The 16,289-nt window shown below is 47.4% G+C and overlaps 1 protein-coding gene across 1 annotated transcript; it reads right to left on the reverse strand.

The window, feature by feature from the left end:
* Window positions 1–4,291: 4,291 nt before the first annotated feature.
* LOC149343585 (uncharacterized) lies at window positions 4,292–6,461 on the reverse strand. The gene is made up of 3 exons (XM_089547022.1): window positions 6,450–6,461; window positions 5,445–5,591; window positions 4,292–4,876 (listed from the first exon to the last, which is right to left on the reverse strand). The coding sequence occupies exons 1-3, from the start codon at window positions 6,459–6,461 to the stop codon at window positions 4,292–4,294; spliced, it is 744 nt and encodes a 247-aa protein (XP_089403148.1).
* Between the last annotated feature and the right edge of the window lie 9,828 nt (window positions 6,462–16,289).

A 16,289-nucleotide genomic window follows, 5' to 3' on the forward strand; every position in this document is an offset into this window, starting at 1 on the left:
TGAAGGTCGTCCATCGTCCAGCCACGGCCTACTTCCACATTCGGATGACTCGGGATTTGGTTATCTAAATCCATTTCATGGGGATTCGTGGAGTTAGCTAGGTCAGTGGTTCGCAAGCAAAGACCACTACGACCCGCCTCGTTTTGGTCTGATGTATCCATGTTGACTGGGTCGGCTGCACCAGGCCTCGCCACGCCATGCGTGGCGGCCGCCGCCTCGAAGCCTCACAAGGCCGTAGAAATGTCGGAACAACACTCACGGGCTTGAGAAAGGCATCGATGGATACCGGTTGATTTCGCAAAGCTCCTCGAAACAAGGTTTCCTAGGTTGAAGGGATCTTTCGCAGGAAATTTCTCCCTGTTCGCAGATCCCATGAGAAACGCGTCCACTTCCATCGGCTCTTCGTCTTCTCCATAGAAAAATACTCCTTGGTGCGGCCATCGCAACACATGTAACGATCGAAGAGTTTCTGCTGATAGGCAGGTAAGGCTAAGCGGCCGCAGTGGCTCACTGGTTATGGCACTCGACTGCTCACCCGAAAGACGCGAGTTCGATCCCGGCCGCGGCGATGGAATTTTGATGGAGGCGAAATTCTGGAAGCCCGTGTAGTGTGTGATTTCCATGCACGTTAAAGAACCCCAGCTGGTAGAAATTTTAATTCAGTTCAGTTTATTTGCAGTTTTTGCTGGCGGTTCCCCGGATAAAAGCTGCAAGAGCAGCTCGACTAAGTCCAGCAAACCGCTACAATGTATAGCGTATATAGAAAACGTAATAATAAAATGCAATCATGAAGGCATACAGAACACATTGAAAACTCGTCATATGCATCAAAGAACATAAGGAAGGAAAATAAGCATGAAAAGCATTTTACATACATTAGTAACAACGTTGTAAAAAGTTTCGGTTTATGCATTATGGGGGTTTAAAGGGACACTGAGGAGAGCACTATTAATATTTTTTTTATAGTAAAATCCGATATTTCGGCATGTCATGGCTTTGTTGCCACTTGGCCGGCAGCGAAAGATGCATTTATTTCTAAGAAATTTGGATTCGAAGTTGAAAAAGTTTTTCCTGCCGCTCTGATTCAAACTTGGGATTCGTCTATGACGACACAGGACTAACAGACGTGAAACATGACGTGCACATGACGTAACGCAGACTCCGTGATTTCTGATGCCAGCAGTGCGGCCTAGCAGCAGCCGAAAATAAAGCTACCGCCGGCCGCACGTTGAAGGCATCTATCGGCTATTGCGGCCGTCGCTACAGTCGCTTCGATTACGTTTGCACTGGCGTTTTGCCAGCGTTACGATGGATCTCGTTCTCGAAGTCGTCAACGAAGTTCTCGCAAATAGACACCTTTAGCATACCGTGTACCTTGTTACCGCTAGCGGAATACCGGGAGCCCGCCTACCGCCGGAAAACAGGCGCTGATTTGTCCCGATGCTTTAGGAGCGCGCGTAGCAGCCGGGCACGTGGCGCCATCTGGCGACGTCAAGGAGATTTGCGCATGCTATGGCTGCGCCTCAGTGATGCATGGTTTCTCGGTTCCTGGTGTTGCTAGAACCATTCGTTCTAGCAACACTGTTTTGGCCTATGATCTCATCACGCTTGTACTTGCGAGTTTGGCCTGTGGCGGCGATACCTGTATTTTGGTTCTTGCTCTTTTCTACGTTACAAGAGCTTTGTTGTCGCTATGAGTGGCGTTTTTGTAATCAGGAGCTGGTATTCTGTCGATACAAGCCAACTTCAATTTCTCCTCAGTGTCCCTTTAAGGATTTATTGTCCCAAAACAACTCAGGCTATGAGGGGCACTGTAGTGAAGGGCTCCGGAAAATCCGACAACGTGGGGGTCTTTAATAGGCACTGAAAGTTAAACATTGCTATAGCAAATCAAGTCAGTGACATTAAGGAAACACTACAGCCATTTATATCCAATTAACTCGATACGTTCACGAATAATGCATAGATAATCAAAAGGAAAGTAACACATATTTATTCATAATTTTACAAAATATCTAAGCTGTTTTTTTCTGGTGTAGCCAGCTGTTTTGTTAAAATTATTTATTAAAGTACGGGGCAGGTTATGAAGTGAATAGTGCAATTTCTTGTTTTTAGGAAAAAATGGTATTGTCCATGTATCGTGACTTGTTGTGTTCACAGGAATTTGGGGCAATTCTTAACATGATAAAGTTGTGAAATAATTTCTTACATTAGTGAACGAATAATACATTCTTTGCAGAAGACCAAAATTATATATACTGTCGACGCGAAAATGCTATCTGTTTCAAAAACTTCTGTTGTGGAACATTACTTTTCAAGATTACCTATTAGACAAACCAATCTTTTTTTGTAGTATGATTAACTTCTCCGTATTAGTAAGTTAAATAAGAGCGAAAAAGTGCATTATAAATCTGAGCTCTACACATTAAAGGCAGAGTGCCTCGACTTCGGGAAAGTGCGCCTGCAACCGAATAAGTTTTTGCAGAGATAATCGAAGTGCTTTTGTGAACTCAAGTGAGATGAAAAATATGCTGCTAGCATTTTATTCTCCTGAACAATGTCAACCACCTGTCCTTCAAAACTCAGCAAACAATTCTGGTGCAAGCCTTATTCTTCGGCCGAAGCTCTTCACTGTGGCGTCCTCGTAGCCTGAGTTGCTTTGGGATTATAAATCCGCATAAACCAAACCAAACCAGCCAGTAATAATGGGGCGTTATAAAAAACTTGGCAGTAGCAAAAAGGGCCTGACCCTGTTATATTGTCGTCGTTCGCACGTGCGGCTAGGACCGCGTCACTCGCATAACTGAGCTTGAATTCGCGAGAAAGGTTCATCGACTTATTACTGTGACTGTCAATGCTGCGATGTACAGTCGGCAAATACCTTTACCACTGCATATAGATTTTTCGACAACTTAGAATTGACTACGTAGAATTGACTAGGGAACATGCGCTTTCTTGCAGACTAGCAAGCGATCATAAGAAAGTCAAATCTGACACCTCATACACAAATGTTATAGGACACCTTTCTGGCTGCTGTAAGTCATTCCGCTGCAATGACATACCACAGTACCAATGTGAGTGTAACATACCGGTGCAATTTTATGCCAGCGGAGCACTTCGAATTTTGACACTTTCCACAGGAGCACCAGTTCTTCACGTGCGGTGCGCTCTTGTCGAACAACATCATCTTTCCACCAGGTTCAAAAATTACGAATGGAATTGTTGCTGGTATGGGAAAAGACAAGCGCGAACGTAGCCGATGAGAACGTATAGCACGAGCACGAAAAGTAACCAAGCACCTGAAATTAACGCCGATAAAATGTCAGCAGCCGCACGTAACAGGGTCAGGAGATAACGAGGTACGTCAGACAAGGTCAGCAGTAGTCAGCAGCTAAGGGCAAGCAAGCAACAGAATAGTTAAAGTGAATGGCAGAAGAGACGCGGTGCGCTGTGAGGGAACGCGAAATGAATATTTCTTTTTCTTGTAAGAAACCGTTATACTTTCCAACCAACTATACAGAACTAAAACAAAGATAGTAACTTACGGGTGTCCTAAATGGCAATTAGACCACATACATAACCAATTATTTCTATTTTGTCGATAATTTTGGCGCTTAATTTGCACTCCTCTGTTGATGTCGCAGGTTCATGATTGCCATGAAGCCCGGCCATCGCGACTTGTTTCAGTTGGCCTTGCGCACGCCGCCGCCGACGCTCCGTCAACCAGCACGTCGACGCAGCTTAAGAAAATGTGTTCTCGACTGTGCTTTAGTCGATGTTCCACATATACTTCATAGCATGTAGTTTGAGTACTCGAAAAACGCTACTTAGAAGTCACCTAAAATGTAGCGATAATGGATACGATACAGCGGCGGAAAGTGTTTCAGAAAGTAAAAACGTAGTTTCAATTTATTGGCTCGGAAGTCCTGTGATTTGTGGTGACTTCGTGCTCAGTTTCATTACAGAAATATACCTCGTATATTTCTGTAAAATATACGAGGTATATTCTATATAAATATTATACAGCAACGAAGCAAGCTTTTGAATGCGTTTGGGCAGAACATAAGGCTTGTAAAAGTACTCCTGTTATTGGAACATACTTTTGCGAGGGCAATCAAATCATACACGCTGGTCACGTGGAAAAAAAAAAACATGAGAACAGTTTTGTATGGATTCCCAAATGCGGACAGGGAAATTGGCACGATGCAATAGAGTGGTATGAGCTTTTTATTCGGCGCCACTTATACGCTTCTATCTGTAACGTATTTCTAAAATCTTAAGGGAGCATTTACTATCTGCGGCGGTAGCCGTATTGACCGGCAGCCCATCCTGCGGCAGCCCCGTAGCCACCCGACGCATAGCGGCCAGCAGCATAGGCGGCGGCACCTTGGCCGTATGGAGCGTATCCTCCGTAGGCATATCCACCCAGGGCTGGCCCACCGGAAGAGGAGCCGTAAGTACCGTAGCCACCGTATCCATAGGCACCAGCGTTGCGACCGTATGGGACGTATCCGTATCCACCGTACCCATTGTAGCCGCTGCTGTAGTTCGGCGCTTCACCCCTAGCACCGTAGGCAAATGGGGCGACTCCGGCCGTTGAACCTGCGGCTCCGCCTGGTGTCGGCGGGACAATCGGTGCGGCGTTGAAGACCACGTCGGCGCTGGCACCGGGAGCGGTGCCTGGCTCGTTGGTGTCCACCGTGGCACGGAATCCGTTTGCGTCGGCTATGTAGTTGACCCGGCGGTAGAGGCCGTTTGCGTCTCGGTAGCCGTACGAGCCGGTCTTGGCGTTGTTGGCATCGCCCTGCTCGCTGTGGAACTGGCGGTTGCCGTACTCGTCCACATTGTCGTAGCCGAAGCTGTATGGCTGAGGCGGCTGCGTGAGTATGAGTGCATTAGTTGTCATGAACCAGACTCCTTTCTAAGAATGCAATGTGATACGTTGATTATTTTTTGCGGTTTACTTTGAAGCGCCTGATTAAATCAGGCCTTAAAATTACCTTTGTAGCTTGCTTTAAGCGCTAGCGCTGAACAAACAGCGTAGCCAAGGATGGTTGCAGTTGCGAGTAGCTGAAAATGCACAAAGTGGGTCTGGCGACTACGTTAACGAGCTCGTACAGTTGGAGGATGTGCCCTACGGGTTTGTTGCTCGTGGTCGACAGGATATTTCGTTTTACACGTTTTACAGTGATAACTGCGACGCTTGTTAAAGGTTCATAACTTGTTACAAAGGTTCACGTTCGCTGTGATAGCCAAGACCTCCCGTTGCTTGGTCCTCCTCTCTCTCAAAGATGAGCCATGACACTATTCATGATATATATTGCAATATGCTCTTGCAAATACAATGTAATAATGTCTGGAAAGGAAGCATTTTGCGCCACTATATGCTGCACTCTATAATGGCTGGCACTAATGAGCAGAGAGCTCGAACTTGAGCCACGTACCGTGGCATAGTCGACGTAGCCTCTGTAAGGAGCGGCGGCTGCTGATTGGAAGTAGCCGCCGAATCCGGGGTTCTGGTATGGAGCTGCGCCTTGGTGGTCGTGTAGGGCGCGCGTACTGGCCACAAGGCAGGTGATGAGCAATGCTATCTGTTGGAATCAAAGGAGTGTTAGTAGAGAAGCCTGTTTTAATATTGACAGCACCAGAGGAGCTTCTAGCAGCAACAGAAAGGCCGGCAGCAATGTTCCGATCAAAATCGTTTCCCATTGCGCGTTTTAGAAAGCAAAAAAAAAAACAGTTTGGTATGAGCAGGTCAAACCACGGTACAGCCAGAAGAGACATCCTGTTTTGTTTGGAGGTAATTTGCATCCAGACCAAAGGTGAATGAAAAGAACAGTCGGTGCACCATCTGACATGCTCTAGTGAGGGGAAAACCTCTGTAAAGTTGCGTAAAGAAGAGCGGCACGCAGTGCATAACGAAACGAGCAGTCTAGAGATTTAATATTTGCTAAGGAACTGCACACTGAGTGTAAAAAACATATTGTCGAGAGCAAAAAAATAGCTCAATGACGAAGCCGCAGCGTCGAAAATTGCAGCGCGCGCCTGGCGGAGAGTCATGCTTTGCGAACACATCTGGCACTGTTGTTGTCGGCGTGTTCCTAACCGCAGCTCCGAGCGTAGTTATCTCTCTCTCCGGTGCGCGTCACTAGTGCTAATCTCTTTTAGTCGAGACGGTGCAACGGTTTTACTTTCGGTTGATTTTGTGGCGTTTGTTCTTAGCTGAGGGACACCAATTTTTTAAAGTTACACTTCATACGATAAGCTTATTACTCCTGAATATAAAATAGCTTCTTTAGGGAATGTTTAGCGAGGACTGTAAAGTTGGAACGCATTCTTACGATAAGCTTATTACATTTGAACATAAACATCGCCTGCGCATAAAATGTTTATCGACGAATGCCTATTTGGTACGCCTGGAAGTAGTACACAGAAGTGCAAGGCCTCACCTGAGGGAACATTTCAACTTGTTGAAACTGCCGAATGCGCGTCGCAGTTGATAGAAGGACACTGTATTATCCAAGTGGCGAAGCAGTGGAGAGCGTTATTTGTTGGTGCTCTAGACTTTACGGCGTCGCTTTTATATGACGACGACGGGCGGAGCGTGTTAAGTCGTTGCAAGGGCGGGCAGAGGGAATTAACTCCTTTTTGTTTTTGTTTACTTCATTGTGACCGGGTTAGGTGGAGAAAGCTGCTGGAAGATGAATGGCTCCTTCGTCGAGAGAGTGTCTTTTGCGAGAAACTGCTTGCTCAATGGCGTAGCAAACAGGCATGAGACGATTTCCATTTTCGCAATGGGATGCACGATATGCAAGGAACGCAGTCAGGCTGTTTGTTCAGCAAGGCCTTTTTTTTTCTGTCTACGAGAGACGGCGTTGTTGACAGCGTTGTTTTCTCGTTTTCTAAGGTGTGACATTTTTTTTTTGCCTTCAGAAAGACGAATTCAGTTTTTATTTGCGTCCAATTAAGGAATGAAGGATGGAACACTCAATGAAGTTACCTACGCAACGCCTGGTTACCATGTCCACCACATCTGTGTTGATTAAATAATGAAGGAATGAACAACTAGAATGAAAAAAAAAACTTTAGCGACACAGAGCCTATCGGTATATATTTTAAAGCCCGTTTTGATATATAATTAGCAGAAACAGCTAACAGGATTAGTACCAGACGTTACGCTTGCCGATTCAGTCGTATCTTCAAAAGGACGTATCTGGGTCATTCCACGCCAAACGTCTGAGGCGCTCTGCTCGACCATCTCCGATTTGATCAAAAAGTTCATGAAAACTTATCCCATGGTGCGTAATCTAAGCCTAAAATATTTTATTAGCCTAAGGTGAGCTCGGTTTGAACTTTCCAAAAAGGCGTGACTACAGCCACCGCTGAAAATCAATAAAAAATCGAAATTTTAGATAACACGTCAGAAACCTTTTCATCACATTTGCAAAATTTCTTGCTTTTCATGTGATCCGGAACACGTATTTTTGGGTGCTATAAATATATTCTTTTTATCATTTATATAAAAGATGAAACTTGTATTATTTTGACATCCAGAACATGTATTTTTGGGTGCTATAGATATATTCTCTTTATAATTTATTTAAAATATAAAATTTGTATTATTTTAACATAAAAAAACAACATCGTGATGTGCTTGGTGGATCTGAACCGGGGTTTTCACTGCATGAGGATGAAGCGGGCAGACTGAGGAGGGAAGCCTTCAGGAGTCGCAGCAAACTTGAGGGTTTATTTACATTATTTACAATATAAACAAAGCGACCAAAGTCAGGAAAGAAGCTGTGTGACACACGACAGATTCTGGGTTAAATACAGATATTCTCCAGGCACCCAGCTACGGAATCTGAACTCTGGTCGAGTGTCCAATGGGCCTTGAGCCTCTACATAAGCTCCGCCCTCCCCACGTTACCGTGCCCACACCACAGAAACACGCACTGGCAAGGAGGAATCACGGCGCCTCGCATTAGCGGACGGCGTGGTTTCTCGCGGGCCGACCAGGCCCAAGGGTCGTCGGCTTCTGTGCGGCGATCCTGCCGTTCGAAACACGAGATCTGATGGCTCGCACCGGAGGACCCTTCAGGAGGGAGGGAAAAATCGGCCGTGACCACCCCCGCTTTCTCTGGCCGCTCAGGTACAAGCGGGCGGTGGGTTGGCGCCGCGGTCGCCGCCGCTCCCGTCGCCGCCACTCCCCTACTGAAAAATCCGGTATTAATTTTAAACCGGAACCGCATACCGGGTTATTGTACAGGATTTGCGATACCGGATTACTGGAATATCCTGTATAAAACAGGACAGTCCTGTATAATACAGGACTCTCCTGTTTTGTACAGGATACTCCGGTATCGCAAATCCTGTACAATAACCCGGTATGCGGTTCCGGTTTAAAATTCATACCGGAATACAGGACAGTCCTGTATTAAACAGGCTAGGCCCGTATTATACAGGAGGGCCCTTATCACAGGATAAAGGCAGAATAAAATGCTTCAAATATATCCCACTTGGACTAAATCTGCCCAATAACTGGGGCCATAAGTGTACATGCCAAATGCTGCAATATACAGAGCCTCAGAAACTGGTAATCTGCGATTATCAGCAACTCGCAGTGCAGTCGATGTGCCATTGTGTTATTTGCTCCCACCTTTTACCAAATTATTGGTAGCTTGGTGAGTATTATAATGCATCAAAAACTCCAAAAGATGTTTATTTTTTCCGCATGTCTTGAACCAGCTCACTGAGGTAATAATTTAACTCTTTGCGACGATCTACCGGCGCTGGGGTCTCTACAGGGTGCTGGCCAATGAAGTAGTCAAAAGCACCTGCAGAAAAGAAAATATGATTGGTAGTACATATGCCCCCAGCTTATCATTTAATTGCGCACTGACACACAACATAATGCATTGAGCACTGTGACATGCAACTTACGGCCAATGGCTTGTAGCTTTTCAGGGGTCATTGGTTTTCTGCCCACTGTGGAGGCTTCTGACTTCAGGTTCCGATGGCAAGCTTGCCCTGTAACGCCCCTTTCCAGGAGTTGTGGAGTCGTCCAAAGGCTGCGTCCTTACATAAACGCGAATCTTTGGGTGCCACCATAACTGCTGCGCACGTTGCCGAAGGAATAAAAATTCCATTCCCGAGGTGGACCTGTATGCAATAACAAATGCATACCCCAGTAACACAAACGGGGCTCTGAATTGCGGGCCCCCGTGGGCCCAGACAAGCCACAGACGAGCCAGGCGTCTCAAGACGCCAGGCCCTGAGCATTGGCAATGCTCAGTATCGTGAATGCACCTCCCGCCTTTCATATTTGAATCAATAATGTATATCAAATCTGCGTCGTAACATTGTTGGTGTGTAAACAGGTTGCTCAGACGATTGCGATGCTTGCATGGTCATCCTCCATTATTTACGGCACATACCGCAGCATCGACGCGATGCGTGATGTTTGTTCAAGGTCTTGAGCCGCTCCCCCTCAGGACGCTTATCAATGATTGCTCTCGCACGTATACACCATGTGCCTCTGTAAAGAAATAATACAAAGTATAAAACTAATTTTAGTCGTGTTATCATGAAGGACAAGCAATTTCGGTATGGAACTGAAAGAAAATTTTGCGCTATTTCGTCCCTCTACGCTGTGCAGTCTACAAAGTTTTAGTTAAAAAGACACTGAACAGTTAGAAACGTTTCTGTTGACGCCGAGCATATAACCGAGACGGAGGCAGTACTTAAAGAACAGAGTGATTTAAAATGCGTACTTACGTCCTAGCAGCACCACGTCGCCGTCATAAAATCCGCCTTCCACTGGTCAAATGTTCACCACCGGCCTCCGCCGGTCAAATGTTCACCACTCACGTCTTTCGGAGCGAAGTCATTCATCACTGAGACAAGGATGATAGGGTTCCACCATATTTGCACTGGACGTACGCATGAAAGGCGATATCATCTTTGATCATGGATTGATCAAGGCAACACGAAGAAAGGCGCAAAAAATTGTATAACACAAATTCAACGCCAACGAGCGAGTGCCAGCGTGTTTTCCCAGCTACCTTCATCGCTTGACACTCGACCCAGCCGCAGGAGAGAAGTAAAAACCTGTTCCAAACAAACGCAGGAAAGGCGGGGGGGGGGGGGGGCACTTTTTGCAAAAAGTCACCGCGAAGCGACCGGGCACAGTGAACAAGCAGAATCGGAACCTCCTCGCCACTTCATGGAAGTCGCGGGGAGCGTGGTCGGGAGGGCGGCTTAAAATGTACGGTCGTGGCTTGACAGACACAGAGGAGCCCAAGGGGAAGGAACAAAGCCCGATAGAAAAACCTGGAATGCGCAGGTTTTTTTGTTGCGACGGATCCAGGAAAAGCAGAGAAGGCGGTGATGAGAGAAAAAAAAAAGCTTTAAAAAATTTGCGCAAAGACGGGTTACTCGTGTAAGGTTTCTACAGGTGGTTTTTGTTTTTATTTTGTTCTCTCGAGCGCTGTATCTTCTAGCTAGCACGAAGCGTCGCCCTTAAGGGAACATCGCAAGCTGCCGGCTCCGTTGAATTAACCTTTTCTTGTTCGTCGATAGAAATGTTCTGGCGATTTGTGATTAGTATGCCTTCCTGATAAAGTGAAGGGTGGGGCCGCTCGCGAGGGCACTTGGACAAGTTGCGTTATCAATGGGCAATCACTTGACGAAGAAGAAGTGCAAAGAATTCGTGCACGAAAACCAAGAATTTTCTTTCTTCATCGATGCGTCGCTACAGACTGCCGCTAGCGAACATTAAGAAAGCTGCTGCAATGAACGCGACAGTAACAAACCTTTTGGAGCCTCTGGCGCAGTCACCGGAGGCTCGCCATGTTTATCAGCCAGTCGTGAAGTTCTGCACTGTGAAATTCAGAGTAATCTGCGCAGGACTTACGAAGGCTGCTGGCGGATATATACTAGCCGTGTGCCCGCACACAGCCGCCCTGACTTTGTCAGGGTGCTGCACGGGAAGCCAATATGGCGGTTGCCCTCAAATCACCTTCACGCAGCCCCCGCCTTTCATGCACAAACTGCATGTTTTGCCACTGCGAAGCTCACGCTTAGCCCTTTTCTTTTCCTAGCCCTTTCAACAAAACCGTGTATGTGTTGATTATCGCACTTATGCGCACGCTGCCCCCCCCCCCCCCCTTCCTTTCCCCTAAAAAATATCTGCTGGCGTACAACAGTCAATCTGCAGACCAAGCACCAAAACCGCGGCACATATCGCTCTGAATACAGGCTGGTATGTCCGGTTTGAGCTCCGTACCGGACTAGTCTGTCCGGTTTGAGCTCCGTACTGGACTGGTCTGTCCGGTTTGAGCTTCGAACCGGGAATGGACTGTCCGGTATGAGCTCCGTACCGGAGCGGTCTGTCCGGTTTGGGATCGATACCGGACCGGTATGAACCGGTATAGCCATCAAACCGGACGGGTCTCGCCGGTATGAGAGTGATACCGGACCGGTATGAAACCGGTATGTTCCGGTAAAATCCGGTTTGCCGCGATACCGGATTTTTCAATAGGGTCGTGTCTCCTTCGTCTGTCCACGGGAATGTGCAGTGCGGGAGAAACGCCGCATTGAACATCGCCGGCGAAGGGGATTAGACGATAATTGTTCATGGCGACGCCGTCGCCAGTAGCTGCCCCCACGCCGACGTTTCTTGCGTCTTCCCCGAACAATTCAACACGAGCGGAGGAAGTCGCAATAGCTCTCGCTGCCGCCGATCAAAAATCGAGAACGGTTATCACAGACTCTCGCCGGGTCTGTGAACATTATCTTGCAGGGAAATATCACCGCTTGCCTCCCAAATTCTAAGACGCGCTCTCGCCGATGCAACTCGCACAAAAGTGATCTGGGCTCCTGGCCACCAGGGTCTACGAGGCAATGAGGCCGCTGATGCGGCCGCTCGAGCGCTCACACACCGGGGTCGTCATCCTACCTCTCCTGGCTCTGAAGCTCATAAACCGCTTCTGCGGTTCCGCGAAATCCTCACTCATTATCGCGATAGCCACCGTCTCTACCCGGCACCTGCCAAGGGGCTGAGTAAGGCGGAGGAGTGAACTCTACGGCGCCTGCAGACAGGAACTCTTCTCTGTCCTGCCATAGCAAAACACTTCTATCCGAACACAGATGGGCGCTGCCCGCACAGTGGAGAGATCTGCGACGTCTTTCACATGGTGTGGGCATGTACTCAGAATCCTCACCTTCCCCCTTCCCCCACCCCCACCCGAGAGGCATGGGAGACTGCCCTATTGAAAAATCCGGTATCGCGGCAAACCGGATTTTACCGGAACATATCGGTTTCATACCGGTCCGGTATCACTCTCATACCGGCGAGACCCGTCCGGTTTGATGGCTATACCGGTTCATACCGGTCCGGTATCGATCCCAAACCGGACAGACCGCTCCGGTACGGGGCTCATACTGGGCAGTCCATTCCCGGTTCGAAGCTCAAATCGGACAGACCAGTCCGGTACGGAGCTCAATCCGGACAGACTAGTCCGGTACGGAGCTCAAACCGGACATACCTGCCTGTATTCAGGGCGATATGTGCTGCGGTTCTGGTGCTTGGTCTGCAGATTGACTGTTGTACGCCAGCAGATATTTTTTAGGGGAAGGGGGGGGGGGGGGGCAGCGTGCGCATAAGTGCGATAATCAACACATACACGGTTTTGTTGAAAGGTCTAGGAAAAGAAAAGGGCTAAGCGTGAGCTTCGCAGTGGCAAAACATGCAGTTTGTGCATGAAAGGAGGGGGCTGCTTCCCGTGCAGCACCCTGACAAAGCCAGGGCGGCTGTGTGCGGGCAAACAGCTAGTATATATCCGCCAGCAGCCTTCGTAAGTCCTTCGAAGATTACTCTGGATTTCACAGTGCAGAACTTCAAGACTGGCTGATAAACATGGCGAGCCTCCGGTGACTGCGCCAGAGGCTCAAAAAGGTTTGTTACTGTCGCGTTCATTGCAGCAGCTTTCGTAACGTTCGCTAGCGGCAGCCTCTAGCGACGCATCGATGAAGAAAGAAAATTCTTGGTTTTCGTGCAGGAATTCTTTACACTTCTTCTTCAAGTGATCGCCCATTGATAACGCAACTTGTCCAAGCGTCATCGCGAGCGGCCCCACCCTTCACTCTATCAGGAACACATACTAATCACAAATCGCCCAGAACATTTCTATCGACAAACAAGAAGAAGTTAATTCAACGGAGCCGGCAGCTTGGGGTGTTCCCTTAAGGCCGACGCTTCGTGCTAGCTAAAAGATACAGCGCTCGAGAGAACAAAATAAAAACAAGAACCACCTGTAGAAACCTTACACGAGTAACCCGTCTTTGCGCAATTTTTTTTAAAAGCTTTTTTCTTTTCTCTCCTCACCGCCTTTGCTTTTCCTGGGTCCGGTCGCAAAAAAAAAAAACCTGCGCATTCCTGGCTTTTCTGTCCTGTCCCTTCCAGTGCCGTTCCCCGAAGCGGCGCGGAGACGCTCACTCTACAACCCACGACCGACCACGCTACCCGCGAGGCTTCCATGAAGTGGCGAGGAGGTTCCGATTCTGCTTGTTCACTGTGCCCGGTCGCAGCGCGGTGCCTTTATGCAGAAGTCCTCCCCCGCGTTTTCTGTGTTTGTTTGGAACAGGTTTTTCTCTCCTGCGGCTGGGAAATTGAGTGTCAAGCGATGAAGGTAGCTGCGAAAACACGCTGGCACTCGCTCGTTGGCGTTGAATTTGTGTTATACAATTTTTTGCGCCTTTCTTCGTGTTGCCTTGATCAATTCATGATCAAAGATGACATCGCCTTTCATGCGTGCGTCCAGTGCAAATATGGTGGAACCCTATCATCCTTGTCTCAGTGATGTATGACTTCGCTCCGAAAGACGTGAGTGGTGAACATTTGACCGGTGGAGGCCACGGCGGTGAAGGCGGATTTTATGACAGCGACGTCGTGCTGCTAGGACGTAAGTACGCATTTTAAATCACTCTGTTCTTTAAGTACTGCCTCCGTCTCGGTTATATGCTCGGCGTCAACAGAAACGTTTCTAACTGTTCAGTGTCTTTTTAACTAAAACTTTGTAGACTGCACAGCGTAGAGGGACGAAATAGCGCAAAATTTTCTTTCAGTTCCATACCGAAATTGCTTGTCCTTCATGATAACACGACTAAAATTAGTTTTATACTTTGTATTATTTCTTTACAGAGGCACATGGTGTATACGTGCGAGAGCAATCATCGATAAGCGTCCTGAGGGGGAGCGGCTCAAGACCTTGAACAAACATCACGCATCGCGTCGATGCTGCGGTATGTGCCGTAAATAATGGAGGATGACCACGCAAGCATCGGAATCGTCCGAGCAACCTGTTTACACACCAACAATGTTACGACGCAGATTTTCAATACATTATTGATTCAAATATGGAAGGCGTGAGGTGCATTCACGATACTGAGCATTGCCAATGCTCAGGGCCTGGCGTCTTGAGACGCCTTGCTTGTCTGTGGCTTGTCTGGGCCCACGAGGGCCCGCAATTCAGAGCCCCGTTTTTGCTACTGGGGTATGCATTTGTAATTATTGCATACATGTACGTCCACCTCGGGAATGGAATTTTTATTCCTTCGGCAACGTGGGCAGCAGTTATGGTGGCACCCAAAGATTCGCGTTTCTGCAAGGACGCAGCCTTTGGACGACTCCACAACTCCTGGAAAGGAGCGTTACAGGGCAAGCTTGCCATCGGAACCTGAAGTCAGAAGCCTCGACAGTGGGCAGGAAGCCAATGACCCCTGAAAAGCTACAAGCCATTGGCCGTAAGTTGCATGTCACAGTGCTCAATGCATTATGTTGTGTGTCAGTGCCCAATTAAATGATAAGGTGGGGGCATTATGTACTACCAATCATATTTTCTTTTCTGCAGGTGCTTTTCACTACTTCATTGGCCAGCACCCTGTAGAGACCCCAGCGCCGGTAGATCGTCGCAAAGAGTTAAATTATTACCTCATTGAGCTGGTTCAAGACATGCGAAAAAAATAAACATCTTTTGGAGTTTTTGATGCATTGTAATACTCACCAAGCTACCAATACTTGGTAAAAGCTGGGAGCAAATAACACAATTGCACATCGACTGCAATACGAGTCGCTGATAATCGCAGATTACCAGTTTCTGAGGCTCTGTATATTGCAGCATTTGGCATGTACACTTATGGCCCCAGTCTTTGGGCAGATTTAGTCCAAGTGGAATATATTTGAAGCATTTTATTCCTGCCTTTGTCCTGTGATACAGGGCCCTCCTGTATAATACGGGCCTAGCCTGTCGAATACAGGACTGTCCTGTAATCCGGTATGAATTTTAAACCGGAACCGCATACCGGGTTATTGTACAGGATTTGCGATACCGGATTACCGGAGTATCCTGTACAAAACAGGAGAGTCCTGTATTATACAGGACTGTCCTGTTTTATACAGGATATTCCGGTAATCCGGTATCGCAAATCCTGTACAATAACCCGGTATGCGGTTCCGGTTTAAAATTCATACCGGATTTTTCAGTAGGGTGCCCTCCTAAACTGCTACACACTGGAGTCCCAAAGGGCTCTAGTAAAGCGGGCGCGAGACGGGGCCTCGTCGTGCGGTGTCTCGGACCACCATCACCCCGAACAGTGCTTTTGGTCACAGTAGTTCGATGGCGCCTGCCTGGCCCACCTGTTTCCTCTGGCTGGGACCCCGATCACAACAATCCTCTCCGAAACTTAGGAATAGCTATCTTGCTTCCCTACATGTCTACTGGCTATAAAAAAATTGTGTTGCGGCTGATGAAACCGAATATGTCGAAGTGAAATAAAATACTGAAGTTGCAAAAAAGTACAGTTTGAACCGTAAACATGTCTAATTCATCCTGAGATGTTTCTAGTAACAATATAAACGATGATGCTTTTAGTAGTACAGTTTACTGGCTTTCGTCGCTGAAGTTTTAATAGGCGTGATTTTTTTATAGCGAAAAAAATAGTTTTGAAGTAGAGCTTTTGACCGCAAGTTCTTTCGTAAAAAATATTAAAAAATTATATAAGCTTGCAGTTTCCGCACCGTGCGACGTTTTGCTGCAGCCAACATTTTAAATGCACGTTCTATAAAGACTCTTGGGAATGATACTTTGGTATAGGAAGCTGAACATCCGTGTACGCATGGAACTAGTCTAATTTTGACCCCCGTCAGAATCAGAAATGTGCTGTCCCCGTTGTTAGCACATGACATTCGACCGAAGGCAGAAACTTCACCTTACCAAAAGGATGCGCATGAA

Source organism: Amblyomma mixtum, chromosome 5, assembly GCF_055824585.1.
Source record: "Amblyomma mixtum isolate Tamu chromosome 5, ASM5582458v1, whole genome shotgun sequence".
NCBI classification, from domain to species: domain Eukaryota; kingdom Metazoa; phylum Arthropoda; class Arachnida; order Ixodida; family Ixodidae; genus Amblyomma; species Amblyomma mixtum.

Excerpts from the sequence above, each read along its gene's own strand:
- LOC149343585 (XM_089547022.1), bottom strand. Across the intron at positions 4,877-5,444 it reads GCTACGTCGACTATGCCACG|CCGCCTCAGCCATACAGCTT; the intron begins GTACGTGGCTCA and ends ATACTCACGCAG.